The sequence below is a fragment of the Stigmatopora nigra genome, chromosome 2 (genome assembly GCF_051989575.1).
Source record: "Stigmatopora nigra isolate UIUO_SnigA chromosome 2, RoL_Snig_1.1, whole genome shotgun sequence".
Taxonomy (NCBI): domain Eukaryota; kingdom Metazoa; phylum Chordata; class Actinopteri; order Syngnathiformes; family Syngnathidae; genus Stigmatopora; species Stigmatopora nigra.
The window spans coordinates 18,536,609-18,554,282 of record NC_135509.1 but is presented as its reverse complement, the minus strand read 5'-3'; the positions used below and the strand labels follow the sequence as shown (position 1 = coordinate 18,554,282).

Genomic DNA, 17,674 nt, shown 5'->3' with positions numbered 1-17,674 from the left:
TTAGTTTCGGGGGAAAAGTGTCAGTACCATTGATTCCCACCTTCCTCAGAACATAAATGGAGAATGTGGGCATTGATCCCACTGCCTCTCACATGCAAAGCGAGCACTCTACCACTTGCGCTAATTCCCCTTATGGTTCTCTCTTGTGGACAAGTGGAAAAAAACTTATTTTTTCTTAGTTTCGGGGGAAAAGTGTCAGTACCATTGATTCCCACCTTCCTCAGAACATAAATGGAGAATGTGGGCATTGATCCCACTGCCTCTCACATGCAAAGCGAGCGCTCTACCACTTGAGCTAATTCCCCTTATGGTACACACTTGTGGACCAGTGAAAAAAAACTTATTTTTTTCTTAGTTTCGGTGGAAAAGTGTCAGTACCATTGATTCCCACCTTCCTCTGAACATAAATAAAAATGTGGGCACAGATCCCACTGCCTCTCACATGCAAAGCGAGCGCTCTACCATTAGAGCTAATACCCCTTATGGCTTTCACCCCTGGACCAGTGAAAAAAACTTATTTTTTTCTTAGTTTCGGGGGAAAAGTGACAGTACCATTGATTCCCACCTTCCTCAAAACATAAATGGAGAATGTGGGCATTGATCCCACTGCCTCTCACATGCAAAGCGAGCGCTCCACCATTTGAGCTAATTCCCCTTATGGTTTCCACTCCTGGACCAGTGAAAAAAAACTTATTTTTTTCTTAGTTTCGGGGGAAAAGTGTCAGTACCATTGAATCCCACCTTCCTCAGAACATAAATGGAGAATGTGGGCATTGATCCCACTGCCTCTCACATGCTAAGCGAGCGCTCTACCACTTGAGCTAATTCCCCTTATGGACACACTTGTGGACCAGTGAAAAAAAACTTATTTTTTTCTTAGTTTCGGGGGAAAAGTGTCAGTACCATTGATTCCCACCTTCCTCAGAACATAAATGGAGAATGTGGGCATTGATCCCACTGCCTCTCACATGCAAAGCGAGCGCTCTACCATTTGAGCTAATTCCCCTTACGGTTTTCACTCCTGGACCAGTGAAAAAAAACTTATTTTTTTCTTAGTTTCGGGGGGAAAGTGTCAGTACCATTGATTCCCACCTTCCTCAGAACATAAATGGAGAATGTGGCCATTGATCCCACTGCCTCTCACATGCAAAGCGAGCGCTCTACCATTTGAGCTAATTCCCCTTACAGATTTCACTCCTGGACCAGTGAAAAAAAACTTATTTTTTTCTTAGTTTCGGGGGAAAAGTGTCAGTACCATTGAATCCCACCTTCCTCAGAACATAAATGGAGAATGTGGGCATTGATCCCACTGCCTCTCACATGCTAAGCGAGCGCTCTACCACTTGAGCTAATTCCCCTTATGGACACACTTGTGGACCAGTGAAAAAAAACTTATTTTTTTCTTAGTTTCGGGGGAAAAGTGTCAGTACCATTGATTCCCACCTTCCTCAGAACATAAATGGAGAATGTGGGCATTGATCCCACTGCCTCTCACACGCAAAGCGAGCGCTCTACCATTTGAGCTAATTCCCCTTACGGTTTTCACTCCTGGACCAGTGAAAAAAAACTTATTTTTTTCTTAGTTTCGGGGGAAAGTGTCAGTACCATTGATTCCCACCTTCCTCAGAACATAAATGGAGAATGTGGGCATTGATCCCACTGCCTCTCACATGCTAAGCGAGCGCTCTACCACTTGAGCTAATTCGCCTTATGGTATACACTCCTGGACCAGTGAAAAAAAACTTATTTTTTTCTTAGTTTCGGGGGAAAAGTGTCAGTACCATTGATTCCCACCTTCCTCAGAACATAAATGGAGAATGTGGGCATCGATCCCACTGCCTCTCACATGCTAAGCAAGCGCTCTACCACTTGAGCTAATTCCCCTTACGGTACACACGTGTGGACCAGTGAAAAAAAACTTATTTTTTTCTTTGTTTCGGGGGGAAAGTGTCAGTACCATTGATTCCCACCTTCCTCAGAACATAAATGGAGAATGTGGGCATTGATCCCACTGCCTCTCACATGCTAAGCGAGCGCTCTACCACTTGAGCTAATTCCCCTTATGGTACACTCTTGTGGACAAGTGGAAAAAAACTTATTTTTTCTTAGTTTCGGGGGAAAAGTGTCAGTACCATTGATTCCCACCTTCCTCAGAACATAAATGGAGAATGTGGGCATTGATCCCACTGCCTCTCACATGCTAAGCGAGCGCTCTACCACTTGAGCTAATTCCCCTTATGGTACACTCTTGTGGACAAGTGGAAAAAAACTTATTTTTTCTTAGTTTCGGGGGAAAAGTGTCAGTACCATTGATTCCCACCTTCCTCAGAACATAAATGGAGAATGTGGGCATTGATCCCACTGCCTCTCACATGCAAAGCGAGCGCTCTACCATTTGAGCTAATTCCCCTTACGGATTTCACTCCTGGACCAGTGAAAAAAAATTTAATTTTTTCTTTGTTTCGGGGGGAAAGTGTCAGTACCATTGATTCCCACCTTCCTCAGAACATAAATGGAGAATGTGGGCATTGATCCCACTGCCTCTCACATGCAATGCGAGCGCTCTACCATTTGAGCTAATTCCCCTTATGGTTTTCACTCCTGGACCAGTGAAAAAAAACTTATTTTTTTCTTAGTTTCGGGGGAAAAGTGTCAGTACCATTGATTCCCACCTTCCTCAGAACATAAATGGAGAATGTGGGCATTGATCCCACTGCCTCTCACATGCTAAGCGAGCGCTCTACCACTTGAGCTAATTCCCCTTATGGTACACTCTTGTGGACAAGTGGAAAAAAACTTATTTTTTCTTAGTTTCGGGGGAAAAGTGTCAGTACCATTGATTCCCACCTTCCTCAGAACATAAATGGAGAATGTGGGCATTGATCCCACTGCCTCTCACATGCAAAGCGAGCGCTCTACCATTTGAGCTAATTCCCCTTACAGATTTCACTCCTGGACCAGTGAAAAAAAACTTATTTTTTTCTTAGTTTCGGGGGAAAAGTGTCAGTACCATTGATTCCCACCTTCCTCAGAACATAAATGGAGAATGTGGGCATTGATCCCACTGCCTCTCACATGCAAAGCGAGCGCTCTACCATTTGAGCTAATTCCCCTTATGGTTTTCACTCCTGGACCAGTGAAAAAAAACTTATTTTTTTCTTAGTTTCGGGGGAAAAGTGTCAGTACCATTGATTCCCTCCTTCCTCAGAACATAAATGGAGAATGTGGGCATTGATCCCACTGCCTCTCACATGCAAAGCGAGCACTCTACCACTTGCGCTAATTCCCCTTATGGTTCTCTCTTGTGGACAAGTGGAAAAAAACTTATTTTTTCTTAGTTTCGGGGGAAAAGTGTCAGTACCATTGATTCCCACCTTCCTCAGAACATAAATGGAGAATGTGGGCATTGATCTCACTGCCTCTCACATGCAAAGCGAGCGCTCTACCACTTGAGCTAATTCCCCTTATGGTACACACTTGTGGACCAGTGAAAAAAAACTTATTTTTTTCTTAGTTTCGGGGGAAAAGTGTCAGTACCATTGATTCCCACCTTCCTCTGAACATAAATAAAAATGTGGGCACAGATCCTACTGCCTCTCACATGCAAAGCGAGCGCTCTACCATTAGAGCTAATACCCCTTATGGCTTTCACCCCTGGACCAGTGAAAAAAACTTATTTTTTTCTTAGTTTCGGGGGAAAAGTGACAGTACCATTGATTCCCACCTTCCTCAAAACATAAATGGAGAATGTGGGCATTGATCCCACTGCCTCTCACATGCAAAGCGAGCGCTCTACCATTTGAGCTAATTCCCCTTACAGATTTCACTCCTGGACCAGTGAAAAAAAACTTATTTTTTTCTTAGTTTCGGGGGAAAAGTGTCAGTACCATTGATTCCCACCTTCCTCAGAACATAAATGGAGAATGTGGGCATTGATCCCACTGCCTCTCACATGCAAAGCGAGCGCTCTACCATTTGAGCTAATTCCCCTTATGGTTTTCACTCCTGGACCAGTGAAAAAAAACTTATTTTTTTCTTAGTTTCGGGGGAAAAGTGTCAGTACCATTGATTCCCACCTTCCTCAGAACATAAATGGAGAATGTGGGCATTGATCCCACTGCCTCTCACATGCAAAGCGAGCACTCTACCACTTGCGCTAATTCCCCTTATGGTTCTCTCTTGTGGACAAGTGGAAAAAAACTTATTTTTTCTTAGTTTCGGGGGAAAAGTGTCAGTACCATTGATTCCCACCTTCCTCAGAACATAAATGGAGAATGTGGGCATTGATCCCACTGCCTCTCACATGCAAAGCGAGCGCTCTACCACTTGAGCTAATTCCCCTTATGGTACACACTTGTGGACCAGTGAAAAAAAACTTATTTTTTTCTTAGTTTCGGGGGAAAAGTGTCAGTACCATTGATTCCCACCTTCCTCTGAACATAAATAAAAATGTGGGCACAGATCCCACTGCCTCTCACATGCAAAGCGAGCGCTCTACCATTAGAGCTAATACCCCTTATGGCTTTCACCCCTGGACCAGTGAAAAAAACTTATTTTTTTCTTAGTTTCGGGGGAAAAGTGACAGTACCATTGATTCCCACCTTCCTCAAAACATAAATGGAGAATGTGGGCATTGATCCCACTGCCTCTCACATGCAAAGCGAGCGCTCTACCATTTGAGCTAATTCCCCTTATGGTTTCCACTCCTGGACCAGTGAAAAAAAACTTATTTTTTTCTTAGTTTCGGGGGAAAAGTGTCAGTACCATTGAATCCCACCTTCCTCAGAACATAAATGGAGAATGTGGGCATTGATCCCACTGCCTCTCACATGCTAAGCGAGCGCTCTACCACTTGAGCTAATTCCCCTTATGGACACACTGGTGGACCAGTGAAAAAAAACTTATTTTTTTCTTAGTTTCGGGGGAAAAGTGTCAGTACCATTGATTCCCACCTTCCTCAGAACATAAATGGAGAATGTGGGCATTGATCCCACTGCCTCTCACATGCAAAGCGAGCGCTCTACCATTTGAGCTAATTCCCCTTACGGTTTTCACTCCTGGACCAGTGAAAAAAAACTTATTTTTTTCTTAGTTTCGGGGGAAAAGTGTCAGTACCATTGATTCCCACCTTCTTCAGAACATAAATGGAGAATGTGGGCATTGATCCCACTGCCTCTCACATGCTAAGCGAGCGCTCTACCACTTGAGCTAATTCCCCTTATGGTATACACTCCTGGACCAGTGAAAAAAAACTTATTTTTTTCTTAGTTTCGGGGGAAAAGTGTCAGTACCATTGATTCCCACCTTCCTCAGAACATAAATGGAGAATGTGGGCATCGATCCCACTGCCTCTCACATGCTAAGCGAGCGCTCTACCACTTGAGCTAATTCCCCTTACGGTACACACGTGTGGACCAGTGAAAAAAAACTTATTTTTTTCTTTGTTTCGGGGGGAAAGTGTCAGTACCATTGATTCCCACCTTCCTCAGAACATAAATGGAGAATGTGGGCATTGATCCCACTGCCTCTCACATGCTAAGCGAGCGCTCTACCACTTGAGCTAATTCCCCTTATGGTACACTCTTGTGGACAAGTGGAAAAAAACTTATTTTTTCTTAGTTTCGGGGGAAAAGTGTCAGTACCATTGATTCCCACCTTCCTCAGAACATAAATGGAGAATGTGGGCATTGATCCCACTGCCTCTCACATGCAAAGCGAGCGCTCTACCATTTGAGCTAATTCCCCTTACGGATTTCACTCCTGGACCAGTGAAAAAAAATTTAATTTTTTCTTTGTTTCGGGGGGAAAGTGTCAGTACCATTGATTCCCACCTTCCTCAGAACATAAATGGAGAATGTGGGCATTGATCCCACTGCCTCTCACATGCAATGCGAGCGCTCTACCATTTGAGCTAATTCCCCTTACGGTTTCCACTCCTGGACCAGTGAAAAAAAACTTATTTTTTTCTTAGTTTCGGGGGAAAAGTGTCAGTACCATTGATTCCCACCTTCCTCAGAACATAAATGGAGAATGTGGGCATTGATCCCACTGCCTCTCACATGCTAAGCGAGCGCTCTACCACTTGAGCTAATTCCCCTTATGGTACACTCTTGTGGACAAGTGGAAAAAAACTTATTTTTTCTTAGTTTCGGGGGAAAAGTGTCAGTACCATTGATTCCCACCTTCCTCAGAACATAAATGGAGAATGTGGGCATTGATCCCACTGCCTCTCACATGCAAAGCGAGCGCTCTACCATTTGAGCTAATTCCCCTTGCGGATTTCACTCCTGGACCAGTGAAAAAAAAACTTAATTTTTTCTTTGTTTCAGGGGGGAAAGTGTCAGTACCATTGATTCCCACCTTCCTCAGAACATAAATGGAGAATGTGGGCATTGATCCCACTGCCTCTCACATGCAAAGCGAGCGCTCTACCATTTGAGCTAATTCCCCTTTCAGTTTTCACTCCTGGACCAGTGAAAAAAAACTTATTTTTTTCTTAGTTTCGGGGGAAAAGTGTCAGTACCATTGATTCCCACCTTCCTCAGAACATAAATGGAGAATGTGGGCATTGATCCCACTGCCTCTCACATGCTAAGCGAGCGCTCTACCACTTGAGCTAATTCCCCTTATGGTATACACTCCTGGACCAGTGAAAAAATACTTATTTTTTTCTTAGTTTCGGGGGAAAAGTGTCAGTACCATTGATTCCGACCTTCCTCAGAACATAAATGGAGAATGTGGGCATCGATCCCACTGCCTCTCACATGCTAAGCGAGCGCTCTACCACTTGAGCTAATTCCCCTTATGGTACATACGTGTGGACCAGTGAAAAAAAACTTATTTTTTTTCTTAGTTTCGGGGGGAAAGTGTCAGTACCATTGATTCCCACCTTCCTCAGAACATAAATGGAGAATGTGGGCATTGATCCCACTGCCTCTCACATGCAAAGCGAGCGCTCTACCATTTGAGCTAATTCCCCTTACAGATTTCACTCCTGGACCAGTGAAAAAAAACTTATTCTTTTCTTAGTTTCGGGGGAAAAGTGTCAGTACCATTGATTCCCACCTTCCTCAGAACATAAATGGAGAATGTGGGCATTGATCCCACTGCCTCTCACATGCAAAGCGAGCGCTCTACCATTTGAGCTAATTCCCCTTATGGTTTCACTCCTGGACCAGTGAAAAAAAACTTAGTTTTTTCTTAGTTTCGGGGGAAAAGTGTCAGTACCATTGATTCCCACCTTCCTCAGAACATAAATGGAGAATGTGGGCATTGATCCCACTGCCTCTCACATGCAAAGCGAGCACTCTACCACTTGCGCTAATTCCCCTTATGGTACACTCTTGTGGACAAGTGGAAAAAAACTTATTTTTTCTTAGTTTCGGGGGAAAAGTGTCAGTACCATTGATTCCCACCTTCCTCAGAACATAAATGGAGAATGTGGGCATTGATCCCACTGCCTCTCACATGCAAAGCGAGCGCTCTACCACTTGAGCTAATTCCCCTTATGGTACACACTTGTGGACCAGTGAAAAAAAAACTTATTTTTTTCTTAGTTTCGGGGGAAAAGTGTCAGTACCATTGATTCCCACCTTCCTCTGAACATAAATAAAAATGTGGGCACAGATCCTACTGCCTCTCACATGCAAAGCGAGCGCTCTACCATTAGAGCTAATACCCCTTATGGCTTTCACCCCTGGACCAGTGAAAAAAACTTATTTTTTTCTTAGTTTCGGGGGAAAAGTGACAGTACCATTGATTCCCACCTTCCTCAAAACATAAATGGAGAATGTGGGCATTGATCCCACTGCCTCTCACATGCAAAGCGAGCGCTCTACCATTTGAGCTAATTCCCCTTACAGATTTCACTCCTGGACCAGTGAAAAAAAACTTATTTTTTTCTTAGTTTCGGGGGAAAAGTGTCAGTACCATTGATTCCCACCTTCCTCAGAACATAAATGGAGAATGTGGGCATTGATCCCACTGCCTCTCACATGCAAAGCGAGCGCTCTACCATTTGAGCTAATTCCCCTTATGGTTTTCACTCCTGGACCAGTGAAAAAAAACTTATTTTTTTCTTAGTTTCGGGGGAAAAGTGTCAGTACCATTGATTCCCACCTTCCTCAGAACATAAATGGAGAACGTGGGCATTGATCCCACTGCCTCTCACATGCAAAGCGAGCACTCTACCACTTGCGCTAATTCCCCTTATGGTTCTCTCTTGTGGACAAGTGGAAAAAAACTTATTTTTTCTTAGTTTCGGGGGAAAAGTGTCAGTACCATTGATTCCCACCTTCCTCAGAACATAAATGGAGAATGTGGGCATTGATCCCACTGCCTCTCACATGCAAAGCGAGCGCTCTACCACTTGAGCTAATTCCCCTTATGGTACACACTTGTGGACCAGTGAAAAAAAACTTATTTTTTTCTTAGTTTCGGGGGAAAAGTGTCAGTACCATTGATTCCCACCTTCCTCTGAACATAAATAAAAATGTGGGCACAGATCCCACTGCCTCTCACATGCAAAGCGAGCGCTCTACCATTAGAGCTAATACCCCTTATGGCTTTCACCCCTGGACCAGTGAAAAAAACTTATTTTTTTCTTAGTTTCGGGGGAAAAGTGACAGTACCATTGATTCCCACCTTCCTCAAAACATAAATGGAGAATGTGGGCATTGATCCCACTGCCTCTCACATGCAAAGCGAGCGCTCTACCATTTGAGCTAATTCCCCTTATGGTTTCCACTCCTGGACCAGTGAAAAAAAACTTATTTTTTTCTTAGTTTCGGGGGAAAAGTGTCAGTACCATTGAATCCCACCTTCCTCAGAACATAAATGGAGAATGTGGGCATTGATCCCACTGCCTCTCACATGCTAAGCGAGCGCTCTACCACTTGAGCTAATTCCCCTTATGGACACACTTGTGGACCAGTGAAAAAAAACTTATTTTTTTCTTAGTTTCGGGGGAAAAGTGTCAGTACCATTGATTCCCACCTTCCTCAGAACATAAATGGAGAATGTGGGCATTGATCCCACTGCCTCTCACATGCAAAGCGAGCGCTCTACCATTTGAGCTAATTCCCCTTACGGTTTTCACTCCTGGACCAGTGAAAAAAAACTTATTTTTTTCTTAGTTTCGGGGGAAAAGTGTCAGTACCATTGATTCCCACCTTCTTCAGAACATAAATGGAGAATGTGGGCATTGATCCCACTGCCTCTCACATGCTAAGCGAGCGCTCTACCACTTGAGCTAATTCCCCTTATGGTATACACTCCTGGACCAGTGAAAAAAAACTTATTTTTTTCTTAGTTTCGGGGGAAAAGTGTCAGTACCATTGATTCCCACCTTCCTCAGAACATAAATGGAGAATGTGGGCATTGATCCCACTGCCTCTCACATGCTAAGCGAGCGCTCTACCACTTGAGCTAATTCCCCTTACGGTACACACGTGTGGACCAGTGAAAAAAAACTTATTTTTTTCTTTGTTTCGGGGGGAAAGTGTCAGTACCATTGATTCCCACCTTCCTCAGAACATAAATGGAGAATGTGGGCATTGATCCCACTGCCTCTCACATGCTAAGCGAGCGCTCTACCACTTGAGCTAATTCCCCTTATGGTACACTCTTGTGGACAAGTGGAAAAAAACTTATTTTTTCTTAGTTTCGGGGGAAAAGTGTCAGTACCATTGATTCCCACCTTCCTCAGAACATAAATGGAGAATGTGGGCATTGATCCCACTGCCTCTCACATGCAAAGCGAGCGCTCTACCATTTGAGCTAATTCCCCTTACGGATTTCACTCCTGGACCAGTGAAAAAAAATTTAATTTTTTCTTTGTTTCGGGGGGAAAGTGTCAGTACCATTGATTCCCACCTTCCTCAGAACATAAATGGAGAATGTGGGCATTGATCCCACTGCCTCTCACATGCAATGCGAGCGCTCTACCATTTGAGCTAATTCCCCTTACGGTTTCCACTCCTGGACCAGTGAAAAAAAACTTATTTTTTTCTTAGTTTCGGGGGAAAAGTGTCAGTACCATTGATTCCCACCTTCCTCAGAACATAAATGGAGAATGTGGGCATTGATCCCACTGCCTCTCACATGCTAAGCGAGCGCTCTACCACTTGAGCTAATTCCCCTTATGGTACACTCTTGTGGACAAGTGGAAAAAAACTTATTTTTTCTTAGTTTCGGGGGAAAAGTGTCAGTACCATTGATTCCCACCTTCCTCAGAACATAAATGGAGAATGTGGGCATTGATCCCACTGCCTCTCACATGCAAAGCGAGCGCTCTACCATTTGAGCTAATTCCCCTTGCGGATTTCACTCCTGGACCAGTGAAAAAAAAACTTAATTTTTTCTTTGTTTCAGGGGGGAAAGTGTCAGTACCATTGATTCCCACCTTCCTCAGAACATAAATGGAGAATGTGGGCATTGATCCCACTGCCTCTCACATGCAAAGCGAGCGCTCTACCAATTGAGCTAATTCCCCTTTCGGTTTTCACTCCTGGACCAGTGAAAAAAAACTTATTTTTTTCTTAGTTTCGGGGGAAAAGTGTCAGTACCATTGATTCCCACCTTCCTCAGAACATAAATGGAGAATGTGGGCATTGATCCCACTGCCTCTCACATGCTAAGCGAGCGCTCTACCACTTGAGCTAATTCCCCTTATGGTATACACTCCTGGACCAGTGAAAAAATACTTATTTTTTTCTTAGTTTCGGGGGAAAAGTGTCAGTACCATTGATTCCCACCTTCCTCAGAACATAAATGGAGAATGTGGGCATCGATCCCACTGCCTCTCACATGCTAAGCGAGCGCTCTACCACTTGAGCTAATTCCCCTTATGGTACATATGTGTGGACCAGTGAAAAAAAACTTATTTTTTTCTTAGTTTCGGGGGGAAAGTGTCAGTACCATTGATTCCCACCTTCCTCAGAACATAAATGGAGAATGTGGGCATTGATCCCACTGCCTCTCACATGCAAAGCGAGCGCTCTACCATTTGAGCTAATTCCCCTTACAGATTTCACTCCTGGACCAGTGAAAAAAAACTTATTCTTTTCTTAGTTTCGGGGGAAAAGTGTCAGTACCATTGATTCCCACCTTCCTCAGAACATAAATGGAGAATGTGGGCATTGATCCCACTGCCTCTCACATGCAAAGCGAGCGCTCTACCACTTGAGCTAATTCCCCTTATGGTACACACTTGTGGACCAGTGAAAAAAAAACTTATTTTTTTCTTAGTTTCGGGGGAAAAGTGTCAGTACCATTGATTCCCACCTTCCTCTGAACATAAATAAAAATGTGGGCACAGATCCCACTGCCTCTCACATGCAAAGCGAGCGCTCTACCATTAGAGCTAATACCCCTTATGGCTTTCACCCCTGGACCAGTGAAAAAAACTTATTTTTTTCTTAGTTTCGGGGGAAAAGTGACAGTACCATTGATTCCCACCTTCCTCAAAACATAAATGGAGAATGTGGGCATTGATCCCACTGCCTCTCACATGCAAAGCGAGCGCTCTACCATTTGAGCTAATTCCCCTTATGGTTTCCATTCCTGGACCAGTGAAGAAAAACTTATTTTTTTCTTAGTTTCGGGGGAAAAGTGTCAGTACCATTGAATCCCACCTTCCTCAGAACATAAATGGAGAATGTGGGCATTGATCCCACTGCCTCTCACATGCTAAGCGAGCGCTCTACCACTTGAGCTAATTCCCCTTATGGACACACTTGTGGACCAGTGAAAAAAAACTTATTTTTTTCTTAGTTTCGGGGGAAAAGTGTCAGTACAATTGATTCCCACCTTCCTCAGAACATAAATGGAAAATGTGGGCATTGATCCCACTGCCTCTCACATGCAAAGCGAGCACTCTACCATTTGAGTAATTCCCCTTATGGTTTTCACTCCTGGACCAGTGAAAAAAACTAATTTTTTTTCTTAGCTTCGGGGGAAAAGTGACAGTACCATTGATTCCCACCTTCCTCAAAACATAAATGGAGTATGCGGGCATTGATCCCACTGCCTCTCACATGCAAAGCGAGCGCTCTACCATTTGAGCTAATTCCCCTTATGGTTTTCACTCCTGGACCAGTGAAAATAAAATTATTTTTTTCTTAGTTTCGGGGGAAAAGTGTCAGTACCATTGATTCCCACCTTCCTCAGAACATAAATGGAGAATGTGGGCATTGATCCCACTGCCTCTCACATGCTAAGCGAGCGCTCTACCACTTGAGCTAATCCCCCTTAGCTTTGGTCTTCCTGGACCAGTGGAAAAATATATTTTTATCATGGTTTCGGCGCAGAACGCCAGTCCCATTGATTCCCACCTTCCTCAGAACATAAATGGAGAATGTGGGCATCGATCCCACTGCCTCTCGCATGCATAGCGAGCGCTCTACCATTTGAGCTAATTCCCCTTATGGTATATACACCTGGACCAGTAAAAAAAACAATTGTTTGGGCATTGATCCCACTGCCTCTCACATGCAAAGCAAGCGCTCTACCATTTGAGCTAATTCCCCTTATGGTACACACGTGTGGACCAGTGAAAAAAAACTTATTTTTTTCTTTGTTTCGGGGGGAAAGTGTCAGTACCATTGATTCCCACCTTCCTCAGAATATAAATGGAGAATGTGGGCATCGATCCCACTGCCTCTCACAAGCAAAGTGAGCACTCTTCCATTTGACCCTGAATAGTATAAGTGGTGTTAAACCAGACTGCTATGACCAAATAAAGAACAGTCGTTTTCAGTTGGAGAATGTGCGCATCGATCCCACTGCCTCTCACATTCAAAGCGATCGGAAAAAATATATTTTATTTCATGAATTCGGGGGAGAAGTGTCCGTGCTTTGCGTATTTCTAATGCACTGAGAGAATTTTTAATGCAAGAGTTGTTAATTTCAGTGCTTTGATGTACAACTTGCTTAGACAGACTCAAAATGTTGCACATTACAGACCTTCTGTGTAGAGCTGCAGCTGGCAGAAAGCAGACCCTCGACGCACATGACTTCTTGCCCGGGCAGCCGCATTGGCAGAAACGGCAGGAGTCAGCAGCTCAATAGCCTACAGAGAATGATTTACTTTAGTAAATCCGCCTCTTCCTCCTCATTGGTTCAGTCATTAGATGGCCGTGAACCAGTTAACCAGTTGAGATTTGCAACGTGGTACTGAATGATTATTGAATGAACTAATCAGGCAGGACTGTCCCACTTGCAAAGCTATGTCCTTACTAAAGTCCAAGAAAATTCATTCAAGGGTGACTCCAGAAATGTAGGACATTTAACTTTTAAAATTCATGGAAAATAAGAGATCACATTGTTGATCTTCAACTACACATCCCTCAACAATATGTAATAAAGTATCAAAGGCTTGATTAACTCAATTACATGATTTTAGGGAGTATTCCAGACTTTGTATTTTAAAAGCACAATTTTCTCGGAAAGCTTGTTTTGTTTATTTTTTATGAAGATTTGTTTAGATCTGAAGTAGACCGAGGTGATATGAGAATAGTTGTGAGCACAATAAAAAAATCTATCAGTTAACAACTATCACATCTTTTGTCTTTCAAATTTGAATCTTCAAACTTCTGTGAATAAGAAAATAAATTACTTTCCTTGTTATTCACTTTTGAAACAAACTATGTTACCTGACTTAAACTCAGTTACTTGCGATCATTAAAATATCAGCGTTGATACTTACGTAATGTATCACTAATGCTATTCTTTCATCCAGAGACTTGGTGATTAGGGATGGTATAACAAAACTAGACCGCTACGGACATACTTCCTGGTTGTACTGCTCATTGACTTCCCTTTTGAATTCTTCCATGTGCAGATAACAAACTTTCGGAATGCGCAATCCAGCAGACGATCCTCTCGATTCATACAGTATCTCTGACATACCCCGTGCAATGGTTTCTTTTAAGAATTTTCCGTAAAAGTAACACAATTTGACTCCCTATTAAAACCATGAATATGGAAGTGAAAATTGTAAATGAGGGGGCCTCTTATACAAGAGAATTCATTAAAAAATGTGGCAAAGCGATTCATAATTCATGTAATCTTGATCAGCGGGTACCTGCAGCACATTTATATTCTGACCTGAGAGGAGTCCTCAATGGCTTTGTGAAAATTTCGTAACTTCAGATGACACGCAGCTCTGTTCGAAAACAAAGCTGGGATCTTTCTGTTGATTCGTATCGCTAGATTGTAGGCATTCAAAGCACTCATGTAGTTTCCCGCAGCAAAACATTTGCTAGAAGGAACAAAAGTGTGTTTGTTTACTACAAATCTGGGACTAGGAAGTAATAATGAAAAGCACAAACTTTACTCACTTTCCTTTCTCCTTCAGCCAGTCAGGATTGCGCTCCTCCTCGCTTAGGTCATTAAGCTCTTCAATATCTGCATTGACTATTCGCCTGGCTTCTGCTTGTTTTTTAAGCCACTATGATTAGCAGAGAGCAAAAGTTTGTTTCCATGAATTTCTGGAATTTGACATTCTGGACTAACATGTTACCTCTTCTTCCTCCTCAATTCTTGACTCTCTGAGTGCTGTGGGAAAAACACGGGGTGTGAACGACACTTCAATACTTCCTGGGACTCTGGGAGCAGGAATAATCACTTGCTTTTTCTTTTTCTCTGCTTCACTGACAGTTCTTTTATCTAAATGAAATCATAAAAAGCTTAAATATTTGCTTTGTGCAGTGCTCAAAATTAATGGGCAATGTTTAGAATTATATTATAGCATAGTCAACATGGCACTTGAAAATTACTCACCAAACCTGACCTTTCTTCCACATGGTTCACCATTCTCAGATTTCATTTTTACAGCTGTTGCTTGACTGAAATGATTGGTCTGTGTTTGAAGTCTGACCAACGCTTTTTCCTCATTTTTCTGGTGTTCCTTTAGCTGCCATGCTTCTAGTTCAGCCGTGGTTCTGTTTCGTTCATCATCCTTCATCTTCTGGATTCTTTCTCGTTCTTCACTTTCAAGCTAAAACAAAACATAACAGGATTGTGAAAAGGTTTAGAGCTGTTTATTTTACTGAACTTATGGCTATATTATTAATGTGAATTAAATAAGGTAGGCTGATGGACGAGTGGTTAGTGTGTCAGCTTCACAGTTCTAAAATCGAGAGTTCAATCACAGGTGGGTCCTCAGGGTGTGGAGTTTCCCTGTCCTTTCCAGGCTCGCTGCTCCACTTTATTGAGAGGAGCCAAATGAGTTGTCTCATTTGATCCCTCCTGGACGCCTATCTGGTGAGGTCTTTTGAGCACATGCCACGGCTAGGAGGACACGAGGCCCACTCAAGACACACTGGGGAGACTATGTGTCCCGTCTGGCCCGGGAATGCCTTGGGAGTTAAAAGAAGTGACTGGTGGGAGTGAATGCTGGGCCTTGCTGCTAAAGCTACTATCCTCGCGAGCCAACCTCTCGGACAAATGGAGGAAGATGAGAGATGAGTTGAGGGTGTCCGCCGCGTGGTGTGTGTTGTTGGCTGGGATGGGCTCCAGCACAACCCCTGAGCATTGTGCCGATAAGCGGTATGGAAAATGAAAAAAAATCTGTGTTTCTGGCCCAAAGTGAGCTGGGATAGGCTCCAGCACCCGCTGTGGCCCTAGTGAGGATAAAGCGGTTCAGAAAATGAATGAATGAAAAATCAGTCTTTCTTACATTCATCATTGTCTTCAGAGCGTACTTCTTTTCTTTATGCTTTTTCTCATTTCTGTTTTTGGCCTCAGCAGAAAGCCTTTCCTGTAATTTAGACAGAGCTCTTGCTCGGATTTCTGTTTTTGTTTCTTTATCATCTGAAAAACAGTGCAGAATATATGTATGTAAAAAAATAGATGAATTTTTAGTCATAATTTGCAAAAACATTTGAATTGCCATTCCTAAACTTTTAAAATGCTGAAATAGGTAAACAAATAATTATTCATGTACTAATTTGAAAAGTTATATAAAAGTTATATTTTCTATGGCTTCAATTCTGATTTTAAAGTCAGAAGTCTAAGAATGAAGTCGGAATTCTGACTTTAAAGCCAGAATTTAAAAAGTCAATTCTTCCATATTATTCTGTATAGATATACAAAATAGATCTTAAAGTACCTAAATTAAAAAAATGTAATTTTTCAATCTTAATACAGTAATCCCTCAAATATTGTGGTTAAAACATGCATGGTAGGCGATTGGACACTCTAAATTGGCCCTGGGTATGGGTGTGAGTGTGCATGGTTGTCCATCTCCTTGTGCCCTGCGATCGTTTGACCACCAATTTCAGGGTGTCCCCCGCCTCTGGCCCGGCCGGATGCAGCTGGGATAGGCTCCAGCACCCCCCACAATCCTAATGAGGATTAAGCGGTTCAAAAAATTAGATGAGATTAACTAATCAACAACCAATCAATATATGTTATTAACCATTTTTTACATACTCCATGGATTTTAACAATGTAACCAAACGTTGTCACTTTTGACTTATTAACCGCTGTTGCAATAGAGAACACGTGCAAATCGAAAGTTTCCAGATTTGATGATTGCCTGTGTTCTCCCCATAATTTAGTCACTACAATTCATAAAAATCAAGGTCAAAAACTAGGACAATCAATTAGACGAAATCAATGTCTTACATGTGCTTATTGACAAATGCTCCCACAGTTTGTTGGTCCTTTTTGACAAACTGAAGACTGCAACTCCATTTCCAATTTTTGATGAGCTTAGTTCATCATCAACAAGCTCAGACAGGAAAACCTCTAAAAGAAATGGTGGGAAATGAACCTATTGGAAAGAAAGACATTGTTGGCGATAAACTAGAAATCAAGTTAAAACAAACTATGGGCATCAAAAGGTTATACATTTTCTGGAAAATGATTTACCCAGTTCATGTGCAATACAGAAAAGAGTGGATTTGGATTGTGACCAATCTGGTCATAATTTCAGATATATATCTCCGGCTAACCCTAGAGGCTGAACATTTCAACAAAAAGTACCTATCTTGACTACACTAAAGGCAAATTAATTGAATTTAGTGCTCTCTTTATAATGAGTCGTCTTTCAGGGTTATGTACTACACCCATTACTCCTGCGAGTAAAAAGGAGGTGTTGTTGGGAAAGTTGCAGTCTACGTTGTAGACTCCCATAGTGCGAGGGTCAAAAACATTGAGCCATGTGAGATGATGCATATATTAATGAATGATATACTATATTCATTAAATAAACAGCTTTATGGTCTTAGCCACCAAGTGTTTCTTGCCCAAAGTCTGGTGGTGGAGGCTTCATGTTTTGGAGCTGTATGTGTCCTGCTGGCACTGGGGAGTTACAATTCATTGAGAGGACAACGATTGCCAACATGTAATGTGGCATAGTGGAGCAGAGCATCTGGGTCGTGGAACAATTTCCCAACATGACTAACCAGGCTTCTAAGACGACCACTTTCTTTCTAAACAAACTGAGGGTAAAGGGCATTGACTAGACCCAAACCCTATTGAGCATCTGTAGGGCATCCACAAACAGAAGGTGGGGAAGTGCAAGATTTCCAACATCCAGTAGCATCCTGTGAATTTCTGGTGAATTCCATGCCAAAGTCAGTTAAAGTGGTGCAAGAAAATAATGTTGGCCCTACAAAATATTGACATACTTTTGTGATTTACTGTACTTGGGTATGTAAACCATTCC

At 42.6% G+C, this 17,674-nt stretch overlaps 1 protein-coding gene and 4 non-coding genes across 5 annotated transcripts in view; all 5 read right to left on the bottom strand.

Annotated features, from left to right (window-relative positions):
• Positions 1-17,674, bottom strand: part of dnaaf4 (dynein axonemal assembly factor 4) — a 40,495-nt gene that overhangs the window by 21,188 nt on the left and 1,633 nt on the right. Inside the window, exons 3-9 of the mRNA XM_077710412.1 lie at positions 16,630-16,777; positions 15,680-15,813; positions 14,782-14,998; positions 14,522-14,667; positions 14,340-14,449; positions 14,107-14,260; positions 12,964-13,069 (exon numbers count right to left, since the gene is read on the bottom strand). Of these exons, the coding sequence (XP_077566538.1) occupies positions 12,964-13,069; positions 14,107-14,260; positions 14,340-14,449; positions 14,522-14,667; positions 14,782-14,998; positions 15,680-15,813; positions 16,630-16,777 (1,015 nt within the window). The remainder of the gene's footprint in view (positions 1-12,963; positions 13,070-14,106; positions 14,261-14,339; positions 14,450-14,521; positions 14,668-14,781; positions 14,999-15,679; positions 15,814-16,629; positions 16,778-17,674) is intronic.
• On the bottom strand, positions 5,322-5,394 carry trnaa-agc (transfer RNA alanine (anticodon AGC)). The gene has a single exon. It is a non-coding gene; the product is annotated as a tRNA-Ala (tRNA).
• Positions 6,730-6,802, bottom strand: trnaa-agc (transfer RNA alanine (anticodon AGC)). The gene has a single exon. It is a non-coding gene; the product is annotated as a tRNA-Ala (tRNA).
• On the bottom strand, positions 10,420-10,492 carry trnaa-ugc (transfer RNA alanine (anticodon UGC)). Its single transcript has one exon. It is a non-coding gene; the product is annotated as a tRNA-Ala (tRNA).
• trnaa-agc (transfer RNA alanine (anticodon AGC)) lies at positions 10,772-10,844 on the bottom strand. Its single transcript has one exon. It is a non-coding gene; the product is annotated as a tRNA-Ala (tRNA).